This window comes from Bufo bufo, chromosome 3 (assembly GCF_905171765.1).
Source record: "Bufo bufo chromosome 3, aBufBuf1.1, whole genome shotgun sequence".
Lineage (NCBI taxonomy): Eukaryota > Metazoa > Chordata > Amphibia > Anura > Bufonidae > Bufo > Bufo bufo.
This window is the reverse complement of record NC_053391.1, coordinates 201,429,307-201,455,528: the sequence shown is the minus strand read 5'-3', so window position 1 is coordinate 201,455,528 and position 26,222 is coordinate 201,429,307. Positions and strand designations below refer to the sequence as shown.

General features: G+C 43.6%; 1 protein-coding gene across 1 annotated transcript in view; it reads left to right on the top strand.

The window, feature by feature from the left end:
• The first annotated feature begins 8,417 nt into the window (after positions 1 to 8,417).
• Positions 8,418 to 26,222, top strand: part of PPM1J (protein phosphatase, Mg2+/Mn2+ dependent 1J) — an 84,358-nt gene continuing 66,553 nt past the window's right edge. Inside the window, exon 1 of the mRNA XM_040423888.1 lies at positions 8,418 to 8,861. Coding sequence (XP_040279822.1) covers positions 8,521 to 8,861 — 341 coding nt within the window. The 5' untranslated portion in view covers positions 8,418 to 8,520. The remainder of the gene's footprint in view (positions 8,862 to 26,222) is intronic.

Here is a 26,222-nt window from a genome sequence, read left to right as displayed (position 1 = left end):
TATTAATAGGTAATATACGTACGTCTTATGCTGTTCTGCAGTGAATTTACATTGCTATATAGCCATTTACGGGGTGTATTAATAGGTAATATATGTATGTCTTATTAGCCGTTCTGCGGTGAATTGACATTGTTCTAGGTTTTTTTGGGGGGTGTATTAATAGGGAAAAAAAGTACTTCTTATTTGCCATTCTGCGCTGAAGTTACATTGTTCTACAGCCTTTTTGGGGGTGTATTAATAGGGGAAAAAAAGTACGTCTTATTTGCCGTTCTGCAGTGAATTTACATGGCTATTCAGCCATTTACGGGGTGTATTAATAGTTAATATACATACGTCTTATTAGCCATTCTCCAGGGAATTTACATTGTTCTACAGTTTTTTTGTGTATATTAATAGTAAAACAAAGTACGTCTTATTAACTGTTCTGCGGTGAAGTTACATTGTACTACAGCATTTTTTGGTGTGTATTAATAGGAAAAAAAAGTGTCTTATTTGCCTTTTTGTGGTGAAGTTACATTGTACTACATCCTTTTTTGGGGTGTATTAATAATTTTAAAAAAGTACGTCTTATTTGCCGTTCTGCAGTGAATTTATATTGCTATACAGCCACTTACGGGGTCTATTAATAGGAAATATACATACATCCTATTAACTGTTCTGCGGTGTATTTACATTGCTATATAGCCATTTACGGGGTGTATTAATAGGTAATATACGTACGTCTTATTAGCCGTTCTGCAGTAAATTTACATTGTTCTAGGTTTTTTTGGGGGGTGTATTAATAGGAAAAAAAAGTACTTCTTATTTGCCATTCTGCGCTGAAGTTACATTGTTCTACAGCCTTTTGGGGGTGTATTAATAGGGGGGAAAAGTACGTCTTATTTGCCGTTCTGCAGTGAATTTAGATGGCTATTCAGCCATTTACGGGGTGTATTAATAGGTTATATACATACGTCTTATTAGCCATTTTCCAGGGAATTTACATTGTTCTACAGTTTTTTTGTGTGTGTATTAATAGTAAAACAAAGTACGTCTTATTAACTGTTCTGCGGTGAAGTTACATTGTACTACAGCATTTTTTGGGGTGTATTAATTTACTTTTCATTTATTTCTTTTATCTTACAGTATGTCAAACAGACAAGTGACAGGCCCTTCAAAGGGAACGGGCAGTGGCCAAAATGTAGCAGCAGAAAAAGGGGGGGGGGGTGGCAGAAGGAGTCACAGCGAGAGGCCTGAGCTCCCAGAGTCATCTGGCGGTCGTGTCTTGACCAGCAACCCAGCGGTGCTTCAATGGTTGACTTGGTCTTCGACTTAGTCGCAAGTGACATTAGACACCCCCAGCCAAAAGTCACTTCGTTGTCATGGCCCGGGAGGAGGCCCTGTGCCCCCAACCTGCCTCTGTCATTTTCTGTTCCCTCAGCGCGAGAAGTATTATATGCCGTAGGCTCAGCTCCACTTTTCTGCCCAGCCAAGATCTGGAGGAGACATCTGCCGCTTCCTCCGGTAGGTGGGCAAGTAGTAACATAGTAACATAGTACATAAGGCCGAAAAAAGACATTTGTCCATCCAGTTCGGCCTGTCATCCTACAAGTTGATCCAGAGGAAGGCAAAAAAAACTGTGAGGTAGAAGCCAATTTTCCTCACTTTAGGGGAATAAAAAATTCCTTCCCGACTCCAATCAGGCAATCAGAATAACTCCCTGGATCAATGACCCCTCTCTAGTAGCTATAGCCTGTAATATTATAGTGATGATGAGAGTCGCGTGGGAGCTGGTGTTGTGAGTGGTCAGGCTCCTGGTCCTGAGATCGTTGAGGGGGACATCAGTGACGTACAGACAGTAGCGGATGATGATGATGATGTAGTCCAGGGGGCACAACCTTTATTGGTCTGAGGGCTGCATTGTCACAACGCTCTATTTCAAGAGGCCGCAAATAAAAAAAATTGTTGATTGGCGCTCATTTGCATCAGCCTATTACACAGGCCAATGTAAAGTGACTGGGGAGGAATGATCGCTATCACAGTTATTCCTCCTTCATTGATTATCAGTAGCACATCCCTGATTACACAGAGAGATGTGCGGCACGATTATACTGGCCAGTTATCATGAATGAGCGCTCTTATGAACACTTGTTCCCAGTAATTCACCAGAATATCTCGCAGTGTAACAGGGGCTTAAAGGGATTTCCCAGTAAAAATGTTTTTGCAGCATAGCCCCTGAAACCAAAGAGTTATACTTACCTGCTCCCCGTGCTGTTTTTACTTGGCAGTGCATGGCTATGGTCACATGCACCTCTCCAGCCAATCACTGGCTTCAGCGGTGATAAGGCCACAAGCAGCGTGTCACTGCTAAAGCCAGTCATTGACTGGAGCGGTGTATGTGACCATGGCCATGCACTAACAGGTGTAAAAGTGCAGGAATTGGAAGATGGAGGCAAAGGGGGCCAGGACGGCATGAAGCAGGTAAGTATGAATCTTCTGTTTCAGGGGCCATGCTTTTAAAGTAATTTTTACAGGAAAAGTGGTAACATTTCCTTCCTGACGCCTTTTCATATATCAGCGATTTCCTTCACTGCAGAGGATGGCGCTTCCTGGTTATTACCACCTCCTTGGTTAACACTTTAATAACCAGGTCTGAACAGACAATTTTATGTGGGATTAAGCGCACGTGGTAATGTTGTAACTTTTTTATGTGTTGGGACTACCAAAATAATTTTTGCAACAATTTTTCATAGGTCCTTATCATTTTTTTTTTTTTTTTTTGCGGGAAACTGTACAAAACATTTTTAAAATGTTTTTTTTTTTTTTAAAACTATAGATCCTTTTTCTTTAAATATGCAAACGGACACCAAAATAAATTATTATAATTAGTTCCCTATTTTGTGTCGGTCGTTTTGTTATATAGTATGTATTAGGGATCGACCGATTATCGGTTTTACCGATATTATCGGCCGATATTGAGGATTTTGACAGCATCTATTTTGCCGATATACCGATAACGTATTGGGAACACAGATCGCGCTGCTCTCAGCGCTCTCTGTGTTCCCTCCGCAGCACAGGGGAGAAGGAAGCAGTGTCTCCCTCCCCCTGTGATGCCGCTGCCGCCAATAGCAGGAGAGGAGACAAGAGGAGGGGAGGGGCTGTGGCCGCTGCGCCACCAATGAAGATGAGTCTTTCATTAATTCATATACAGGAGGCGGGAGCTGGCTGCAGAATCACATAGCCGGCTCCCGACCCCTATGAGCGGTAGCTGCGATCCGCGGTAGTTAACCCCTTAGGTGCCGCGGATCGCAGCTACCGCTCATAGAGGTCGGGAGCCGGCTATGTGATTCTGCAGCCAGCTCCCGCCTCCTGTATATGAATTAATGAGAGATTTCTCTTCATTGGTGGCGCAGTGTGGCCCCCCAAGCCCCCCAGTATTAATCATTGGTGGCGCAGTGCGCCCCCCACCCCCATCCCAGTATTAAAAACATTGGTGGCGCAGGTGCGCCCCCCCACCCAGTATTAATCCCCTCTCCCCTGATCGGAGCCCCAGCCGTGTAATCCTGGGGCTCCGATCGGTTACCATGGCAGCCAGGACGCTACTGAAGCCCTGGATGCCATGTTCAGCTCCATGCTGCTGTGTGCACAAAGCACAGAGCAGCAGGGACAGTGTGAGCTCCTATTCACCCTGATAGAGATCTATCAGGGTGAATGGGACAAGGGTTCTAGTCCCTAAGGGGGCTAAAAGTTAGTAAAAAAACACAAAAATATTAAGTATAAATGAAAAAGAAAGATTTACAAAAAAAAAAATACACGCTAACAATAAACATATTAATTTTCAGCAGATTTGTGTAGGAATTTTTTTTTTTTCAAAAATGAAAATTCCCACAATATCGGTATAAATTATCGGCCTGAAAGTTCACAAATTATCGGTATCGCCCCTAAAAAATCAATTTCGGTCGATCCCTAGTATGTATAGTTTCACGTGAATGGGGCGATAATGGCGGCGGTTTTGGTTTCTTTTATTATTTTTTTATCTTTTTTTTTACTTTTTTAATATATTTCTACTACAGATAATATCCCCCAATTTTTCATTTTTATTTGTATTTTATTAATATTTTATTGTATTATATATTTTTTTTTTATAATTTATTACTTATTATTAAAATATATTTTTTCCATATAATGTGTCCCCCCAATGGATCCTAAAAAGACTGTTAGGGTAAAGTGAACACTCTTTTATTTTGCAATTTTTCCTTTTATTTTTTTTCTTTTATTTGTATTTTCTTTTATTTATTTTTATAATTTCATTTTTTTTGCCACATCAGATTTTATTTCTTTTTTTTTTCTTTTATTTGTGTGGGTTTTATTATATTATTTTTGTTTTCCAAAAACATTTTTTTAATAATTTTTTGATATATTTTTTCCACATAATTGGAAAGACCTTTGGGGACACAGACTTTTTTTTTTTCAGTATTTCCACTGTAACTGGGGCATCCAAAGGAGCCCCAGTTACAGGTGAACCCAGCCTACTGTGGGGGCATTGTACACAGGCAGAGCCTAACCCTGCAGCTCTGCACTCCTCTGCCCCCAAGCCGGGTCCACGCTGCACAGGGCACCGCTCACCTATCTGAGGAGAAGGCAGAAGCGCTGATACACTGCCTCTGCCTTCTCCTCAGCTACCCCGCTGTCACTGACAGCCGGGGACCCGTCCTGCTCCTACAGTGCAGGAGCAGGAGCTGTAATGCTCCATCATGTGGCACTGCGGGCAGAAACACAGCTGATCGCACGATCAGCTGTGTTTCTGTCCAGGAGGACGGGGGCTGCAAACCTTGGTTCTGGGGGCTGCATGCGGCCTGTGGGCCGCGGTTTGTGCACCACTGATATAGCCAATCGCACTTGGGAGCCGGGTGAAGAAGGAGCTTCATCATCACCAGGAGAAGAAGGTGGAGGCTTGCACGTAAGGCAGCGGCTGAGCCAGCAAAGTGATAGCGTGGCCGTGAGTCAGCAGGGTGTCAGCAGTGGGAGGTCGGAAGCCAAACATGCCCAGGGTAGACCGCCCGCTTCGCAGGAGCCTACCTGCCTGGAAAGTAGCGGTGCATGGGTTCACGGAGGCAGCGGTCGCAGGCAGAGTATTGGGGGGAAAAAGGCCATACTTGACGGTCTGGAAGTTTTTTGTCAAGCCGCGGGAGGAGGTAAACATGGCCATTTGCCGAATCTGTGGGCAGAAGGTGAAGAGTGGCCAGGGTGCCAATGTTGGCACCACGGCCCTGCGTCAACACATGCAGTGTCACCATAAATTGGCCTGGGAGAACTGTGGTGCAAATGTAGTGGTCCAGCCTAGCAGCAACCGCTGCATCACCCAGTGGCCCGCACCCCTTTTCCGCAAGTCAAGGCTCAACCACCTCAGTCGAAGGGAGCTGTCTGTCCTTCCCATCTACTGGTCCTGAAGCTCCTGCTCCTTGTCCTCCTACTCCTCATCAGTCATTTCGTCAGCAATCGTTCACCGAAGCAATTGCCAAGTGACAACAGTACGCGTGCACTCATCCAACTGGGCAGAAGCTGAACGTGCACCTGGCCAAGTTGCTGGTGCTGCAGTCCCTCCCTTTCCAAGTGGTGGACTCTGCACCTTTTAGAGAACTGATGGCTTGTGCCGAGCCGAGGTGGAGAGTCCCAAGCCGTTATTTCTTTGCGAAAAAGGCTGTACAGCCCTGCACACCTATGTTGAACAGAAAGTGGGCCAGTCCTTGAGCCTGTCTGTGTCTGCCAAAGTGCACGGCAGCGCCAACATGTAGAGCTGTAACTACGGTCAAGGAAAATATATGTCCTTTAAGGCCCACTGGGTAAATGTGGTTCCTGCCCAGCCACAGCAGCAACTTGGCCAGGTGCCTCCACGTTGTCACGCCGTTGCTCCTGCGACAATGTCCGCCTCTGCCTCCTCATCCTCCACCGTGTCCTCAGCCTTCACTGCAGGGATAATTCACAGTGCTCTTCCAGCATACCACGAGCGACAACGCGTTTCGGGGTGCTTCTGAGCCCTTTGTCAAGTCAGAGGTTTTTGTGATCGTTAATAAACCTGGTGTCAGCGGTGCGAGAGCGGCGCGGCTGGTGTCTCAGCAGCACGAGGAGAACGCTGACATGTACAGCGCGCGCTCTCCAATGTAAGATATCTTACATCGGAGAGCGCGCGCTGTACATGTCAGCGTTCTCCTCGTGCTGCTGAGACACCAGCCGCGCCGCTCGCACCAGATTTATTAACGATCACAAAAACCTCTGACTTGACAAAGGGGTCAGAAGCACCCCGAAACGCGTTGTCGCTCATCATCTAATAATAAAATAATATTAATACCAACATCTATTGAAGTCGTGTTTGCGCCAAGAAGGTACCGCATCTGTACTTATCTAGTACATATCCCCCCACTGAATCTCACATCACTCCTCTGGAGAACCAGCCACTCCACTCACGAGGATTGAAAGGTACCGGCAGCACCGACCTACCACCAGCACGAATATTGTGCCCTTTGATGCACCGCATCAAAAGGTGAGCACAAAAAATTGGCAACTTGCCATCTTTTTGTTTTAAATACCCTTTTAATCTCTCATTACCCTATGAGCGCCTCTCCCTTTCTCGCCACACGTACAGCATACCACATGTGCAGGGCACGGCGGTGCCACGTTTTTCTGCACCTCGTTTGCCTGGGCGAACAGAGTCACACGGGGAGGAATTGCTCCGTGTCCTTCATCAAGAAATCAAATCCTGGCTCTCTCGTTGACAACTCAAAATCTGAACCATGGTCACCGACGACAGGAAGAACATGGTGTCGGTGCTGCGTCAAGGAGGTCTGAGTCATGCCCCCTGCATGGCGCATGTGTTCACTTTAATTGTAAAGAAAAGAGATTCCTGAAGTCTCCCACCCATCTGCAAGACATCCTGAAAATGGCCAGGAAACTGTGCATGCACTTCAGCCACTCTTACACTGTAAAACACACCCTCCTTGAGCTGCATCGGCTGATATGCGACGTTTTCACCCATTGGAACTCCACCCTCCATATGTTGGACCGATTATATGAACAGAGAAAGGCCATAAACGATTTCTTGATGATACAGGCGGACAGAGGTACTCCCCTTTGTAACTTTGATGTTAGCCTTGGAAATGAAACCGAGTTCGGGAAATGGTTTTTTACAGTCCAAATTAATTTATGAAGTTATTACCCGATGTCTCGCAAGTCTTCGCGAAGAAATAACTTCGGCTCATCGGAGCCAATACATTCTAATACTGTACGAAGCTCCTGCTCCGTACAGTATTGGAGCAAAGTTTTATGCGAATCGACTTTGGATGTTTCATCCGAAGTCGATTCGCTCATCCCTAGTCATGAGTCATGACCTATCCTCATGGGGGTCCAACAGCCAGCATCCCCACTTATCAGCTGTTTAGAGAGGCTGAGGAGCTCTGGTGAGTGCTGTAGCCTCCTCGCAGCTTGCCTTAAATAGGACTGAGCTGCACCTAGACCACATGAACATGACGTCACAGGCCTAGGAACAGGTTGCAGCTCTCACAGCTGACTGGTGGGGGTGTCAGAAGTCAGACCCCCACTAGTCAGTTATTGATGACCTATCCTTTGGAAAACCTGGAAAACCCCTTTAAAACACCACCACAAAAAAAAAACTGTGTTTATAGGGTGCTTTAATGATTTCCTATTGGCCATCTGGCTGTAGCCTTTTTTGATAAAACTAAACAAAATAACCACACTAATGCAGGTACAGAAATGCACCCCTATTGCACTAATGTCAAACTGAGTTTGTTAGTTTGACAAATAAAATGTAGGGGGTAATTTATGACCCGATATACACCATGTACATCCATGTGCTCACCATTAAAGGGGTTTTCTCATCTGAGACAATGGGGCATATCGCTAGGATATCCCATCGCTGAGACCGGAGCCCCGAAAGTGGTGGGACCTAGCGATATGCCCCCATTGTCTCAGATGAGAATACCTCTTTAAAATGACACTAATCACATGAAAGAACTAATTTTCAGCTGCAGAAATTTCTGTGTGTGAAGGCGCCCTAAAACTGCTAAAAAAAAAGAAAAAAGTTGTCCAATAAGGCTATAAGACCATATAGCACCAAAAACAATGTGATGTCTATAGAATAATTCCCCAGAGTAGATATATGAATACTACTGCTGCTGAGGGGAGGCTGAGCCTCCTTGGACTCTCACATGAAGGTCAGATCCATTTGCTGATCTTATTGTCTGATGGATAATAACAAATGGACTGCAATAATGGAGCTAAGAAAAGCTGAAGCTGCTAGGAGGAAGCAGCCGAGAGTGGTGCAGCAGGCGGGGCTGTGGAGCTCAGCACCAGCTCTGGCACAGGGCACACTGCTGCGGCACAGCTCCCAGGCATGCCACCTAGCACAAGGTGAGCCCAGGGGAAGGCGAGCAGTGGGCAGAGCCTAGGGCGCACCACTGGGTGTCACCCAGCATCACATCCGGGTGTCCAGCTGCCGGAGCCTCCACCTGTGCCTGAACACTCTGCATGTCCTTGAAGACGTCTCCGCTGCTGCCCCATTACCTGGGTGCCTCTAGGGCGGTGCGGGTGCGCCTGGATGCCGCTGCAATGATGGGTAAAGTGAAAGCCGCTGTGACCGGGCTGTTAGGGGGGTCCCTGCCCAGCAAGCAAAGTGCATTGCCCGCCCAATGCGCGGCTCCAGAGAAGGAGACCCCAGTCGTTCCCATTGCCAACCCTCAGCCCCCCTGTCGGCCCCGTTTCCTGAAGTTGTCGCCGGAGGAGATCCAGAAGTCGGGCGATCACAATGCCAGGATGGGGCTGACCCTGAAGACGCCCGGAGAGCTGCACTGGGGCACGGGCTATGCAGAGTGAGTACAGGATCCTGCTGCCAGCTAGATAATGACAGGGCACTGGTCCTCCATGGGGGCACCCTGCAGTTTACTGGCTAGGTTATTTGCCTGGTGCAGTTCTGTAGCTTTCCAGTCTGACTGAGGTTGGGTTCATCTTTGGCCCTGAGTAGTGATCATAGGGTCACCTCTTATTTGGGGGACCCCTACCCGGAGGGTACATTTAATGCTCTTTTAGGTGTGGGGATTGGTATAATATTTGGCTAATATGTGATGCGTTTTTAATTGCAAAACATTTCTAACAAACTTTGTTACCTGGTTTAAAGGGGTATTCTGGTGCCAACTTATCCACCATCTAGTGGATAGGGAATTACTGTTAGATCAGTGGGGGTCCTCTGTCAACGCCATATGAACGTAGCAGCAGTCGAGCACGCACACCACCGCGCTTTTCATCTCTGCCTGAGATAACCACCATCTCTACCAGTCCGAAAGACTGTATGCTCGACTGATCCATTCAGATTGGGGACATGGGACCCCTGTTCTCAGGATTGGTGGAGGCAGGGGTGCACCTAGCCCTTTTGCTGCCTGAGGCGAAACCTGAAACAGTGTCCCCCTCCCCAATGCCAATTTCTTAACCTAACTCCTTCCTTTCAGCCCATGGCACTTTAGATGCCCCTCCTTTTTTCCTTTTACCCCTACCTGGTGCTGCCTGAGGCGATCGCCTCACCTGGCCTCATTGGTGGTGCACCCCTGGGTGGAGGACCCACCAATGTAAACAGATTGTCCCTTTAGGCTCCATTCACACGTCCACAAATGGGTCCGCATTCGTTCCGCAATTTTGCGGAACGGGTGCGGACCCATTCATTTTCTATGGGGACGGAATGGATGCGGACAGCACACAGTGTGTTGTCCGCATCCGCATTTGCGGAGCGCGGCCCCGATCTTCAGGTCCGCAGCTCCGCAAAAGATAGAACATGTCCTATTCTTGTCCGCAGCTTGCGGACAAGAATAGGCATTTCTATAGGGGTACCAGGCGGGTGTGTTGCGGATCCGCAATTTGCGGGTCCGCAACACACCACGGATGTGTGAATGGAGCCTTAAGGGCTCATGCACACGACCGTATGGCTTATTCAGTGTATTGCGGTCCATTTTTTACGGATCTGTTCCGTATTTTCCGTATGCCATATACAGTATACAGTAATGACATAGAGAAAATTGGGCTGGGCATAACATTTTCAATAGATGGTTCAGTAAAAACGAAACAGATACGGAAGACATACGGATGCATTTCCGTATGTGTTCCATTTTTTTGGCGGACCCATTGACTTGAATGGAGCCAAGCACCGTGATTTGCGGACAAGAATAGGACATGTTCTATCTTTTCACGGTACGGAAATACTGAAACGGAATGCACACGGAGACACTTCAGTTTTTTTTTCTGAACCATTGAAATGAATGGTTCAGTATATGTACCGCATACTGAACTAAAAAAACTGCCAGTATACTGAACGCAAAATACTGTCGTGTGCATGAGCCCTATTGGAAATAAAGCTTCATGATTGAAAAATTGAAAAGTTCTCCAACTTTCTAATAAACGTCGTTTTTCGATTACTTTTTTTTTTTTTTTTTCAAGATCTAGGTTTACTGTCAGTAAATGAAAACATGCAGAGGCTGACTGGTGCAGATCTAGCTCAGACGTGGGTCGATGCATTCAGGGCACGGCCACACATTCAGGTTTTTTTTATGCCGTTTTTGAAGCCTAAACCAGGAGTGGGATCAAAAAAGAGACCTTTTACCTGCACTTAATACTTTCTCTCCTTTTATGATCCACATTTGATTTTGGCTTCAAGAACTGCCTCAAAGAACTTGAACGTGTAGCAGCTCCCTTACAGCCTGGACTCGAGACTGATACCTTTTAGAAAACACATTTTTTTAGTTTCTACTGAAAGCAAACTTCTGCTTTCAGCTCTGTCCTCTGTAGTTACTGGTGCTGATCGGTGGGGGTGCCAGATGTCAGCCCCCCATCGATCTGATAATGATGACCTATCATCAGCCCCCCACCTATATCAGACATGTGTCCTAATAGGCCTATGGGCAGGTATGGTCTAAAACTGGAAAACCCCTTTAATTTCTTGAATGTGTTTAGATTAGAATCTGCAACTGCACAAGAAATTGGAACCTATGTTGTGTATGTACCTAGCCTTTCTACTGCCTGAGGCAAAATTGTAATCGGCAAACCCATGCCAAATTCTCAACTTAACCCCTTCCCTCCAGCCCTACTGTTAAAGGTGTACTTAGAAAATATTACATACAGCTCTGCTAAACATACAGGGTAATACAGCGCCACATATGTTCTTCCTACATCCAGTGAAGTCTTCTCTGACGTAGATATTCTCTTTCCTCAACTTGTCCATGCAGACCAGACTGCCCCCAATAGTAATCATGCCCCAATTGTGTCCATACTAATAATCATGTTCCCCATAGTCCCCAGTAGTAATAATTCTCCTTATAATGTGTGCAATTAAAAAGATCCTCCCTAACGTGTGCCAGTACAAAAATACCCCCTTATAATGTGTGCCTGTACAAAAATACCTCCTTATAATGTGTGCCAGTACAAAAATAACCCCTTATAATGTGTGCCTGTACAAAAATAACCCCTTATAATGTGTGCCTGTACAAAAATAACCCCTTATAATGTGTGGCAGTACAAAAATAACCCCTTATAATGTGTGCCAGTACATATATACCCCCTTATAATGTGTGCCAGTACAAAAATAACCCCTTATAATGTGTGTCAGTACAAAAATGACCCCTTATAATGTGTGCCAGTACAAAAAAACACCTCCTTTTAATGTGTGCCAGTACAAAAAACACCTCCCTATAATGTGTGCCAGTACAAAAAACACCTCCTTATAATGTGTGCCAGTACAAAAATACCCCCTTATAATGTGTGCCAGTGCAAAAATACCCCCTTATAATGTGTGCCAGTGCAAAAATACCCCCTTATAATGTGTGCCAGTGCAAAAATAACCCCTTATAATGTGCGCCAGTACAAATAATACCTCCTTATAATATGCACAGTACAAAAAACACCCCCTTATAATGTGTGCCAGTACAAAAAAAAAACACCTTACATACTCCCTTACCTTTCAGATCCCCCAATAAATGTATCCTTTTGTAATTACTTACATATATCATCATTACATTCACACAGAAAGTTTCATTTATTTCCAACAACACGTGGTGCGTTATTTTTTTGGCAATGGGTGTATCTGGTGATACACTTATTGTATGACATATTTTTGAAAGGCACGTAAAATTCATATATGTTCCATATATCTCAGGATAGCAAGTGTTTACTGCATTCACAGTACATCTTCAGTATGTGCGCATTTTGTTGGTAAGCATTTCTGGCATCTGACCAAAAGATTTGCAAAACAATCCATTATCCTGCAGATTGCAGCAGGAGCCAAAGTATCTCTGAGGCAATATCCAAAATTCCGCCATCATCCAGATCTCAGCACCAGAACCTGTCAGTGAGCCATGTTATTCAGTCTAAATGACACATAAAAATACAGGACAGAGTATGAAATGGCTAAGGGTTCTTTCACACTAGCGTTTTTCTTTTCCGGCGCTGAGTTCCGTCCTATGGGCTCAAATCCGGAAAAGAACTGATCAGTTTTATCCTAATGCATTCTGAATGGAGAGTAATCCGTTCAGGATGCATCAGGATGTCTTCACTTCAGTCTTTTTGACTGATCAGGCTTTTCAGAAAACCGTAGCATGTTGTATTTTTACCTCCGGCCAAAAATCTTGAACACTTTGACTGAACGCCGGATCCGGCCTTTTTCCCATTGACTTGCATTAACGCCGGCCCCGGCTCCGTGTGTTCCGTCAAACCGGATCCGGCTTTTGCATGTTAAACCCGAAAAATGTGAAAAAAAAGTTAAAGTCCATAAATGGCGGATCCATTTTTTCCAATGCATTTTTTCATTGTGATCAAAATCCTGATCAGGATTCAAATGTAGTCCGTTTTCACACGTTTTTCCGGATCCGGCGGGCAGTTCCGGTGTCGGAATTGAATGCCGGATTCAACCAACGCTAGTGTGAAAGTAGCCTAATATGTGTTTGGACAACTAAAATACCTGGAAGTCACTAAGGTGACTTTCTGTGGAGTCTTTAATAGACCAATAGCTTACAAATGTCTCAATAGACTAACAGACGTTTGACTTCTAAATGTAACAACTACTTTTAGGCCTCTTGCACACGACCGATATGGTTTCTGTTTCAGTTTTCGATCTGATCCATATCTGTTTTTTGCATCCGAGTGTATTCTGCTTTTCACTGATCCAATAGACTTTAATGAACTTTAATGGGTTGCTCAGGTCACTGAAATTGGGCATGAACAGGATATGTTCTAAAAATCTCGGAACGGATACACGGATCGGTTACAATAACTGTAGTGTACATTATGCCATTGAAATGCATCAGTTCTATTGCTATCAAAGTGACATCAGGTATAAAAATAGATGCCACTCGAAAACAAAAAAAAATATGGTTGTGTCCAAAGGGCCTTAGAGGCCCTTACGGTTACATCAAGGTTTCCCCAGACTCTGACATCAGTGAGACTGCGGTAAAGGAAGCATGGTTTATATAGTTTATAGTCTATGTAAGGGTCCATAAGGCATAAAGTTAAAAATGACACATTGCCTTTGTATTTTAAGCAAAAACTATTTTTAATTTTCCTCTTTTACATTTTCAAAATAACTAAAAAAGGAAAAGAGCCCAAAGAAAAACTTTGGGCACCCTACATGGTTAGTACCTAGTTGCACCTGCTTTGGCAAAGACCAATGTGCTAGAACAGTCGGCAGAGTAATACTTTGTGCCACAGGCTTGAAACTAGCCATAAGCCTCATTCACACGTGAGAATGTGGTCAGTGATGCCTTCATGAAGCTGTCCGTGAACGATCCATGTTGGGTCCGTGTGTCCGGAGAACATGTACAGCACACGTCCGTGGAACAATCACATGTGAATGAGGCTTTAGGCTGATCCGTCAGAAGAACAGAAAAATAAATAATAAAAAAAAAACAGACCTTTTTTTTTGAGCGTCAGTTATGATCAGTTTGTTTCACTTCCATCAGAGATCAGTTATTTTTGACGGGAGAAAAAGTACTGCATGCAGGAGCTTTTCTCCTGTCAAAAATAACTGATCTCTGACGGAAGTAAGGCTACTTTCACACTTGTGGCAGCAGGGTCCATCGGGCTGTTCCGGCGGGGGAACAGCCTGCCGGATCCATGCTAATGCTAGCCCACTGTGCTGCCGGAAGTCCGCTCCGGCCCCATTCAGTATAATGGTGGGGGGCCGGAGATCTGCCCGCAGCACAGCAAACAGCACTCTGCGGTTTTTGTCCGGCTGCCTCTCGGCTTGTTTGCCGTGCTGCGACCATTATAGTGAAAGGGGCCGACGATGGGCTAGCATTAGCACGGATCCGGCAGGCTGTTCCCCCGCTGGAACAGCCTGCCGAACCCTGCTGCCACAAGTGTAAAAGTCGCCTAACACAAACTTAGGCAAACTGATCGTAAATGATGCTCAAAAAAGACAAATCAGTTATCCTTAGTGCAAACTGATTCTCCAAATAATGATCCTAAACGGTGATGTGAACCCGCTCTTAATTTACTGAGACTGACACTGTGCAGAAAAAAATACTTGGAAGGAGGAACTATCTCCACTAAAAATAGTTTTGGTCCTCCTCGCTTAGTCACAAGACTTCATGCTTGATAAGTATGACATGTTGCCTCTCACCAAACCACAAAGGAAGTCAGAGAAGCTGCTTAGTCTAGTGGATATGCAGTAACTATGACCTAGTAGCTCAGTAGTATACTTTGCATTAATCATTGTTTTCTTATGAAACGTTATGTAAGGCTCTAATACACTTTGTGCTTCAGTTCCACACAACCATTATATTTGTTTGCAGTCAGTGAATTGAGCCAATTTTGTATATACCAAGGGAATGAGAACTAGGGATGAGCGAACCTGAGGTTTTTAGGTTTAGGTTCGGTGTTCGGGTTCTGGTGGAGTTTCCTTATGGATGGAATAGAATGGAATTCTATGACGGCATGCACCAGTCCTGTCCTGCATAACGGAAACCAGGCAGATCCGTTAGGCGGCCCATAGACGTCTAACGGAATGCCTCCTAAAGGCTTCCATTTTGCATTCCGGCAAAGAATTCTGTTATATTCCGTGGTATTGGAATTCCACCAGAACCCGAACACCGAACCTGAAAACCTCAGGTTCGCTCATCCTTACTAAGAACCTATAAGGGTCCTTATACATATAAGAGTTTGCTATAAATCTATAGTCAACTCAGTCCTCTTTGAGCTACAAATCAGGAAACATCTGATATCCCCCATTACACAACTAGAAATGTCTCAGCGGCCTCACTACATTTTGCCACTGTTCACATGGGAAACACGTCGGCTTTTGCGGTACAGGGCATAGAAAGGGTGTTTGCCCCGATCAGAGGAGGGGATCATAAACAGAGACGATTAAGCAGAGAAACCTATTGGATGTTTAAACTGGGAACATGTTTTCCAAACGGTCTGAATAAGAAACATGATTTGGTTCTCCAGTACCGATAACTGCGGTTTTTCCGACTTGGAGAAGGAGTTTTTTTTCCCCGTTTATAGGTGCACAGGTGGGGAGGGGTACTCAATCAGTGGTTACCCAGCCCCTTGCTATAAGAGGGTTTTCATTTTTAACTTATGCATGTCATGATGAAGGACCGCTATGTCTAAGGTCTGAAACGCGTAGGCGAAGTTTGTATATTTGATGTCTGGAGATTTTATTACAAGGAAATAAAGCTTTTTTACGGGAAGCTGGATTCGATTTTACTTAGTGTTAGTGTAAGTATATTTTCCTGGACTCCAAGCTGCTTTGCAAGCTGGCGGCTGTATGCGTGAGCGGACTGGCCATAGACCCTACAGGGAGATTTCTAATGCCCAGAGGGCCGCCCAAATCCTCCTCTTGGCCACCAGCCAGGTACATAAAGATCTGATGCTCTCAGCAATAAGTAATCTAGGAGCATCAGGCACTTATATGCACCTGGTCAGTGGCCACAGGCCCTTCCTGAATTCAACTGCATTGCCGACCTCAGTACGATGATACAGCTTCATACTGTGGTGCGGGCGGCAGTATTTTCTGCTGCACTGTGGTAATTTGTTCTGCTGGAGCAGCAGTTGATTCAGCTGGGGCGGTATTTTGTTCTGCACAACGTTAGTGCTGGCTCCCCCTACTTCTGTTGCCCCACCTTCTTTCAATTTAAATACGCCTACAACATGGGGCCACTTTTAGGTTTTTTTCCAGGACCACTTTAAAGGGAACCTGTTACCTCCAAAAACCATCCCAAGCCATCCTTCACTCACTGCGCCTAATACTAAAATGAACGGCACAGGCGCGGGATTTGCGGGGCACGGAGGAGGACCGAGGATGTCAATCCCCTTTACAAGGGCGTGCCAAACGGTGAGAGGACGGAGCCTCTAGGTGCTGCAGCAACGCCCCACTAGCACCTGGAGGCTCATTTGCATATAATAAAAGTAATTATTTAGCGCGAACGGCAGCAGACAGGGAGATATAAGTCATGCCGTTATGTTCTGCTGACATCAGCCCATCGATAAGGTCAGCCAGCTACATAACGATTTTTCTGATGACAGAAACCCTTTAAGTTCCCAGTCCGCCCCTGGCTGTATGTAACAGTGGTGGGGAAAAACCTTGTGCATTTTTCCCTTGAATTACTATGGTTTTGCAATGCAGTTTTTATTTGCCTGATAGTTACAGGTGAAACACTTTAATAAAAAAGTGCAATGAAATTAACAGTCATGTGCAGTAAAATCCACACGACTTGTCCATATTGCACAGTTCTTCAGCACATAAGAAAACCCCCGAGGTTGAATTCCCCCGTCACAGATTTCCACGACAATTTAAGTATGTTCCACGTAAACAAGTCCAGAGGGTGGCGCATATATTTCCAGGAGGAATAACAGAGTAACAGCAGAATTATTATTTTGAAATGCAAGTATTGACTAAAACAGATAACCTGTAGTCACATCAGTGTGTAACATAGTAGATCAAGCAACACGTTCCTAATGAAATAGTATTACCGATATTACAAGTTTGGTGACTTTCTAGATGGTGAATTTATTCCGATCTCGTCAACCTGTGTTTCCAGTGTGCGCGCTGCAGTGTGCTGACACTTCTAGGTTATGTCACATTCATGAAAAGTGTCTTGGATTTGAGGGTTGTAGTCAGGCTTCAGTAGTCAGAATCTCTGAAGCAGAAAACCAAATCTTGTGTCTATGAGAGTGTGTCTGTATATATTAAAGCAGATGTATAGAGAGAGCAGTGTATGCAAGACTGAGCGAAACTAGTGAAATATAGCTGGTTTGTGGTATTAAACCATACCTTAGTATTAGGGATCGACCGATATAGATTTTTTAGGGCCGATACCGATAATCTGTGAACTTTCAGGCCGATAGCCGATAATTTATACCCATATTCTGTAAATTTTCATTTTTGAAGCGCGATCCGTGTTCCCGATTCGTTATCGGAATATCGGCAAAATAGATGCCGATACCGATAACGTTCAAAATCCTGAATATCAACCGATAATATCGGTAAAACCGATAATCGGTCGATCCCTACTTAGTATCATTACTGCCCTCAGCAGTACCTACTGCCAGACTGCAAGTCCTTGCAGAAAATGTTTTCAAACGTTTCAAAGCTTTTTAAGAGGGGGTTCACCGTCACACTGGGGGACATTTATCAAACTGGTGTAAGGAAAACAGCTTAGTTTCCTATAGCAACCAATAAGATTCCACCTTTTATTTTCCAAAGGAGCTCTGAAAAATGAAAGGTGGAATCTGATTGGTTGCTATGGGCAACTAAGCCAGTTCTACTTTACAACAATTTTGATAAATCTCTCCCATTGGGTTGATGTTTTTACGCCACAATAATAGTATAAAAGGTTGCGGATTACGTCACATGCCATATTTGCAACTTTTTGAGCTTCTTGCCACATTTTTAAAGTGGTGGAACTCAACGGGAAAAACGTGTAATGTTGCTAAAAGGTTTAGATTTCAGTTTCTGGCACATGGAAAGCCACACAATGCACTAAATTGGGTTATCTTACTCCAGTGCACTTGTCATTGAGACTGGCGTAGGAAATGCCAATCTTAAAGGAAATGTGTCATCAGAAAATAACATATTGTTTAAATCACTTACAGCGGTCATACAATGACCACCAGTACCAGGTATCTCTTACTCCTGGTACTGGTGGTCATTGTATGACCGCTGTAAGTGACGTCACTCACAAGCTCCAAGCGAGCGCTAACCACTCCTCTACATACACCTCCACTTGCGGTAGCAGCGCGCCACCGGCCGGGGCACAAGGCAGCACGCCAAACCACAGTATATCTGGATTATTCCTGATTCCCAGCATAAAGAAAAACTGAATACAGAAACAAAAGCAAAGAAGAGATTATCCTGACAAATAAGTACGGGGACGCGGACAGAAGCGCACAAACAGAAGCCTTCATTTCAGGTACACTGTTTAAAACCAGTCAAGTACCTGCATATTGATATACCTTCGTGTGCTAGTCACCATACATTTGCAATACCTGTACACTAATAATTACCATTATATGTCCTTAAGCGCAGTATTATATTATATTACTAAGTCTTATATTAGTTGCCACATCTTGGTCTGTACAGATCACTTTTCTGCAGTTATCTATTTATCTATACACAGAGGTGATATCATTACAGGCAGGAATAGAATGACAGATAAGACAGGATCCACCATACACAATAGATGATTGCCAGAGCTTATCTAGTCTTTTCTTGTACAATGACCTTTGCACAGATCATAGAGCATGCCTAGAAAACTCTCCCATAGAAGTCAGTGAGGTCTCCTCCTGACCGTTGTGTCTATGACCAATGGGTCTACCGTAAAGCTATTTAAGTGTTCTTGCATGGCAAGACCACTTACTGTTTTTTCACATATACAGTACAGACCAAAAGTTTGGACACACCTTCTCATTCAAAGAGTTTTCTTTATTTTCATGACTATGAAGGCATCAAAACTATGAAAACACATGTGGAATTATATACATAACAAACAAGTGTGAAACAACTGAAAATATGTCATATTCTAGGTTCTTCAAAGTAGCCACCTTTTGCTTTGATTACTGCTTTGCACACTCTTGGCATTCTCTTGATGAGCTTCAAGAGGTAGTCCCCTGAAATGGTCTTCCAACAGTCTTGAAGGAGTTCCCAGAGATGCTTAGCACTTGTTGGCCCTTTTGCCTTCACTCTGCGGTCCAGCTCACCCCAAACCATCTCGATTGGGTTCAAGTCCGATGACTGTGGAGGCTAGGTCATCTGGCGCAGCACCCCATCACTCTCCTTCATGGTCAAATAGCCCTTACTTTCAAAGTTTTCCCAATTTTTCGGCTGACTGACTGACCTTCATTTCTTAAAGTAATGATGGCCACTCATTTTTCTTTACTTATCTGCTTTTTTCTTGCCATAATACAAATTCTAACAGTCTATTCAGTAGGACTATCAGCTGTGTATCCACCTGACTTCTCCTCAACGCCACTGATTGTCCCAACCCCATTTATAAGGCAAGAAATCCCACTTATTAAACCTGACAGGGCACACCTGTGAAGTGAAAACCATTTCAGGGGACTACCTCTTGAAGCTCATCAAGAGAATGCCAAGAGTGTGCAAAGCAGTAATCAAAGCAAAAGGTGGCTACTTTGAAGAACCTAGAATATGACATATTTTCAGTTGGTTCACACTTGTTTGTTATGTATATAATTCCACATGTGTTAATTCATAGTTTTGATGCCTTCAGTGTGAATCTACAATTTTCATAGTCATGAAAATAAAGAAAACTCTTTGAATGAGAAGGTGTGTCCAAACTTTTGGTCTGTACTGTATATTCTTATTATTATAGCCAATTTACCACCCTGACTCCTCCCACAGTTTTTACACTACATAGACAGTAATATACCGAAACGTGCGGATTGTTCCCGATTGGTGTGCTATTACTTTGTGGAACGTTTCGCCGAAGGGTTCACAAAATATTGGCGTTTTTGTGGCAAAATTGGTCCCATAGGAATGAATGGCGGAATGTTCAAAACTAGAGTGGGAGCTAAAAAATCAGGACATGATTTCTAAACTGTCACCACTCCCTCATTTTCAAGCCCACCTACACAAATCTTATATTAAAACGTTCAGCTATTCCTGCTGCCACAAAAAATGTCCATGGCTAAGCCATAGTCCTGATTGTTTTCACAATATGACCATTTGTTTGCAACTCACGCCGCCCATTGATATTTATTGAAACTCCACTCTAGCCACCTCAGATTTGAAGGGCAATTTCTAAACTGCGACTGTACCTTCATTTTTAATATTTCAGAGACATACATGCATCAAAATGTAGGTCTGGGTCTTGTGATTCTCAGAAAATAAATCTCTTCGCTGTAAGATTTATAGTTTTTAAACTACAACCGTTTGAAGATGGCAACCGCCAGTGAAGTGAGCAAGTTGGAGCAGTTTGTTTTTAACCGCTCTTCTCTGCCCTTGCTGTAGAGTGAGTTGCCATATGAACCCAGGTGTGTGAGCAGCTAGCAGAGTGACAAAAGCTACAGTGTGAGCTGAAAAATCAGGACGTGATTTCTAAACTGCCACCACTCCCTCATTTTCAAGCCCACCTACACAAATCGGCTGCTAATGTTTTTATAAATGTATGTTTTAATGTAACTGTGAAGCACTATGGGGAACAACATTGCAATTAAATGTGCTATATAAATAAATAAAAGTTGAAATGCATTTCTCACTCTATCAAGCTTGCCATGTGCATTTTTTAAATTTGATCAATCAATTGGTTAGTGTAATGCTTACTATCTTTACTCACTCCAAACACTCCACACAGTTACTCTGCCCACTCCATAAAGTTACTCTGCCCAGTCCAACCTTTCCACAGTTACTCCAGCCACTCCGACCACACAACAGTTACTTAAGCCACTCCACCCAGTTACTCCGCCCACTCCAGTTGTAGACTACTGGTGGAGGCAAGAACACTTCACACAATTTCCCCAGAAATTGTAGCTTTTCTAGTAAATGCTCTCTGAATGCTGTTAAGGACAGCTCAGGCAAGATGGCCACCCCCATATTCATGTTCAGGAAGTAGAATAAAAAAATCTGCAATCAGAAAATAAAATGAGATTAGAAGAAAAAGAGATGTGTCGCTATCTGGTTTTAACTGGCAGAAAAAATTGTTGACACGTTTCCTTTAATAAAGGATCACCCATTCTTTTAGTGATTAGGTTAAAGAGGACCTTTCACAGTTTTGTTTTTTTTTGTTAAAATGAGTACCTTTACATGGAGAGTACTCTCCACTGATGCTGCCAGAATTTTTCTATTTTTGATAGACCCCTCATCTGCCCCGCTGCCATCCCCCAAAGTTTTGGTGCCCAATATGTTAATGCCGAGCATTGTTACAGGGAGGAGGAGATGGCTGCGTTTCTCAGTGGGCGAAGGTGAGCTGTTTTTTCTCAATGGCTGTGACATGGTCCGTTGCGATTGGACCGCACCACAGCCATGGAGAAGGAGATGCCCACTAAGAAACCATGGAAAGGTATTCAGTTTAAAACAAAAAAAAAAACTGCACACGACCATATGGCTTTTTTAGTATTTTGCAGTCTGTTTTTCACGGATCCGTTGTTCCGTTTTTTGTTTCAGTAGTGTTTCCACTTCCGTTCCGTTTTGCCATTCTGTTTTTCCGTTTGGTTTCCGTTTTTGATCCGTTTTTTGCGGATCGGAAACGGAAGCATACAATAATGTTTAAACAGTAAGTACATAAAATAATTGGGCTGGGCATAAAATTTTCAATAGATGGTTCCGCAAAAACGGAACGGATACGGAAGACATACTGATGCATTCCGTATGCATTCCATTTTTTTTTTCGGACCCATTGACTTGAACGGAGTTACAGATCGTTATTTACGGGCAATAATAGGACATGTATGTTTGAACGGAAATACGGAAACGGAAGGTATACGGAGTACCTTCCGTTTTTTTGCGGATCCATTGAAACGAATGGTTCTGTATACGGAATGCAAAAAACGGAACGTAAACGGAAAAAAAAACTAGTTTGATAAATCTCCCCCATTATTTTTTTAAAACGTTCCTGGGGAAGGCCCTAGTAGAGACACATAGTAATGGCTGTATATACAGGGTATCAGTGTGTGTATGTACTTCATGGCAACTGCAATAAATGGGGCTTAAAAATTCCACAGACTTTTAGGCTAGCGCTACATGGCGACATGGTCATTATTGCATCTAATGAAAGTGAACGGGGTCACATTGGAACCCACACGACAGTCGCAGGAAATCCGGAAGGTTTGGATTTCTTGTGATGGTTGCAAGATGATCCTATTTGCTTTGATTAGTTGTGATGCAGGCAGCGCTACACTGCAGTCTTCTGCCATGCGATATGTGTTGTACACTTGAAGGCACTATTAGGACACAGTCTCCTGGAAGTGAAGGAATAAAACCCCCTCTTCCAGATACCAGAGCGTGACACAGGAGATGCCTACTGAGCCTTATATTTGTGTATAGTGTTATTGTCGTGCCTTTTCTAGGCCTCCTCCAGCCATACAGTAGATCAGTAATCCTCTACCCTCCGCTGACCCTGTCCCAATCTACACAGAAACGTCAGTCTATAGTGACAGTTTCAGGGTCCGTGTGAAAACCAAAATATGTCAAGATTGGTTATATATAGTCATATAAAATAATGGAAGGAAAGCTAATAACTTGATTTACATTATATGGATGTTTAATATATATGGATTTATAATATTTTCTGGGGATATGTTCACTTTAGGCCTCATGCAACGCCCGTGCCCACAAACAGCGGGTCTATAATATGCGGGCACCGGCCGTTTGCTCCCCGCATCACAGATGCGGACCCATTCACTTGAATGGGTCTGCAATCCGGGGCTACGGTGCCCCACTACGGAGTACTTCCGTGGTGTTTCTGTCCGTGCCTCCGCACCGCAAAAAAATAGAACATGTTCTGTTTTTTTACGGTGAGGATGGATCACGGACCCATTCAAGTTAAATGGGTTGCGATTGATCCCGGCCGCCGCACGGATGTTGCCTGTGCATTGGGGACCACAAATTGCGGTCCCCAATGCACAGAACGGCTGCACAACGACCGTGTGCATGAGGCCTTAAAGGGGTTTTCTGGGCTGATCGGTGGGGGTCCCAGCCGCTCAGCTGTTTGAGAAGGCACCGACACTCTTGTAAGTGCCACAGACTTCTCACAGCTTACCAAGCACTGTTCTTGGTATCACGTTCAGCTCCATAACGGTACTTTCACACTAGCGTTAAGATTTTCCGGTATTGAGATTTGTCATAGTGTCTCAATACCGGAAAAAAACGCTTCCGTTTTGTCTCCATTCATTGTCAATGAGGAAAAAACGTAACTGAACAGAACGGAATGCTCCAAAATGCATTCCGTTCCGTTTGGTTGCGTTCTCATACCGTAGAGCAAACCGCAGCAAGCTGCGGCTTTCTTTTCGTCATGGGATGCGGAGCAAGACTCTGTTTAACTCTGACACAATAGAAAACTGATCTGTTCCCTATTGACTTTCAATGGAGTTCATGACGTATCCGTCTTGGCTATTTTAAAGATAATACAATCGGATCTGTTCATAACGGATGCAGATGGTTGTATTATCAGTAACGGAAGCGTTTTTGCTGAGCCCAGCAAAAACACTAGTGTGAAAGTAGCCTTAAAGTGAATGCGATACCAAGTAATAGTAAAATCCCAGAAAACCCCTTTAATCCAAGTATAATCAGGTCCATAAATATTGGGACATCAACACAAGTCTAACATTTTTGACTCTATACACCACCACAATGGATTTGAAATGAAACAAACAAGATGTGTTAACTGCAGACTGTCAGCTTTAATTTGAGGATATATACATCCAAATCAGGTGAACGGTGTAGGAATTACAACAGTTTGCATATGTGCCTCCCACTTGTTAAGGGACAGAATAATAATCATAAATCAAACTTTCACCTTTTAATACTTGGTTGGAAATCCTTTGCAGTCAATTACAGCCTAAAGTCTGGAACGCATAGACATCACCAGACGCTGGGTTTCATCCCTAGTGATGCTCTGCCAGGCCTCTACTGCAACTGTCTTCAGTTCCTGCTTGTTCTTGGGGCATTTTCCCTTCAGTTTTGTCTTCAGCAAGTGAAATGCATGCTCAATCAGATTCAGATCAGGTTATTGACTTGGCCATTGCATAACATTCCACTTCTTTCCCTTAACCCCTTAGGCCCCTTTCACACGAGCGAGTATTCCGCGCGGATGCGATGCGGGAGGTGAACGCATTGCACCCGCACTGAATACTGACCCATTCATTTCTATGGGGCTGTGCACACGAGCGGTGATTTTCACGCATCACTTGTGCGTTGCGTGAAAATCGCAGCATGCTCCTCTTTGTGCGTTTTTCACGCAACGCAGGCCCCATAGAAGTGAATGGGGTTGAGTGAAAATCGCAAGCATCCGCAAGGAAGTGCGGATGCGGTGCGATTTTCACGCATGGTTGCTAGGTGACAGTCTATAAACTGTATTATTTCCCCTTATAACATGGTTATAAGGGAAAATAATAGCATTCTGAATACAGAATGCATAGTAGGTGATCAATTGAGGGTTAAAAAAAAATAAAAAAATAAACTCACCTTCTCCTCTTGTTCGCGTAGCTCCCGGTCTATTCTTTACTTCTCAAAAGATGAACTATCGGCTAAAGGACCTTTGGTGTCGTCAGATCACATGCTCCAATCACATGGTACATCACCGTGGTGATGGACCATGTGATTGGAGCATGTGATCTGACGTCACCACAGGTCCTAGCCGATAGTTCATCTTTTGAGAAGTAAAGAATAGACCGGGAGCTACGCGAACAAGAGGAGAAGGTGAGTTATTTTTTTTATTTTTTTTTAACCCTCAATTGATCACCTACTATGCATTCTGTATTCAGAATGCTATTATTTTCCCTTATAACCATGTTATAAGGGAAAATAATAAAATCTACACAACACCTAACCCAAGCCCGAACTTCTGTGAAGAAGTTCGGGTTTGGGTACCAAACATGCACGATTTTTCTCACGCGAGTGCAAAACGCATTACAATGTTTTGCACTCGCGCGGAAAAATCGCGGGTGTTCCCATTTTTTGCAAATCTGACCAGTGTCACTTTAAGTGGTGATAACTTTAAAACACTTTGACTTATCCAGGCCATTCTGAGATTGTTTTTTCGTCACATATTGTACTTCATGACACTGGTAAAATGAAGTTAAAAAAAAATCATATCTATTTATAAAAAAATACAAAATTTACCAAAAATTTGTAAAAAAATTGCAAATATCCAAGTTTTAATTTCTCTACTTCTATAATACATAGTAATACCTCCAAAAATAGTTATTACTTTACATTCCCCATATGTCTACTTTATGTTTGGATCAATTTGGGAATTATATATTTTATTTTTGGGTGATGTTACAAGGCTTAGAAGTTTAGAAGCAAAGCTTAAAATGTTTCAGAAATTTTGAAAAACCCACTTTTTAGGGACCAGTTCAGGTCTGAAGTCACTTTGTGAGGCTCACATAATAGAAACCACCCAAAAATGACCCCATTCTAGAAACTACACCCCTCAAGGTATTCAAAACTGATTTTACAAACGTCGTTAACCCTTTAGGTGTTCCACAAGAGTTAATGGCAAATGGTGATAAAATTTCAGAATTTAGATTTTTTGGGCAAATTTTCCATTTTAATCCATTTTTTCCAGTAACAAAGCAAGGGTTAACACCTAAACAAAATGCTATATTTATTGCCCCGATTCTGTAGTTTGCAGAAACACCCCATATGTGGCCGTAAACCGCTGTACGGGCACACAGCAGGGCGCAGAAGGAAAGGAATGCCATACGGTTTTTGGAAGGCAGATTTTGCTGGACAGTTTTTTTTGACACCATGTCCCATTTGAAGCCCCCCTGATGCACCCCTAGAGTAGAAACTCCATAAAAGTGACCCCATCTAAGAAACTGCACCCCTCAAGGTATTCAAAACTGATTTTACAAACGTTGTTAACCCTTTAGGTGTTGCACAAGATTTAATAGAAAATAGAGATACAATTTCAAAATTTCACTTTTTTGGCAGATTTTCCATTTTAATATTTTTTTTCCAGTTACAAAGCAAGGATTAACAGCCAAACAAAACTCATTATTTATGGCCCTGATTCTGA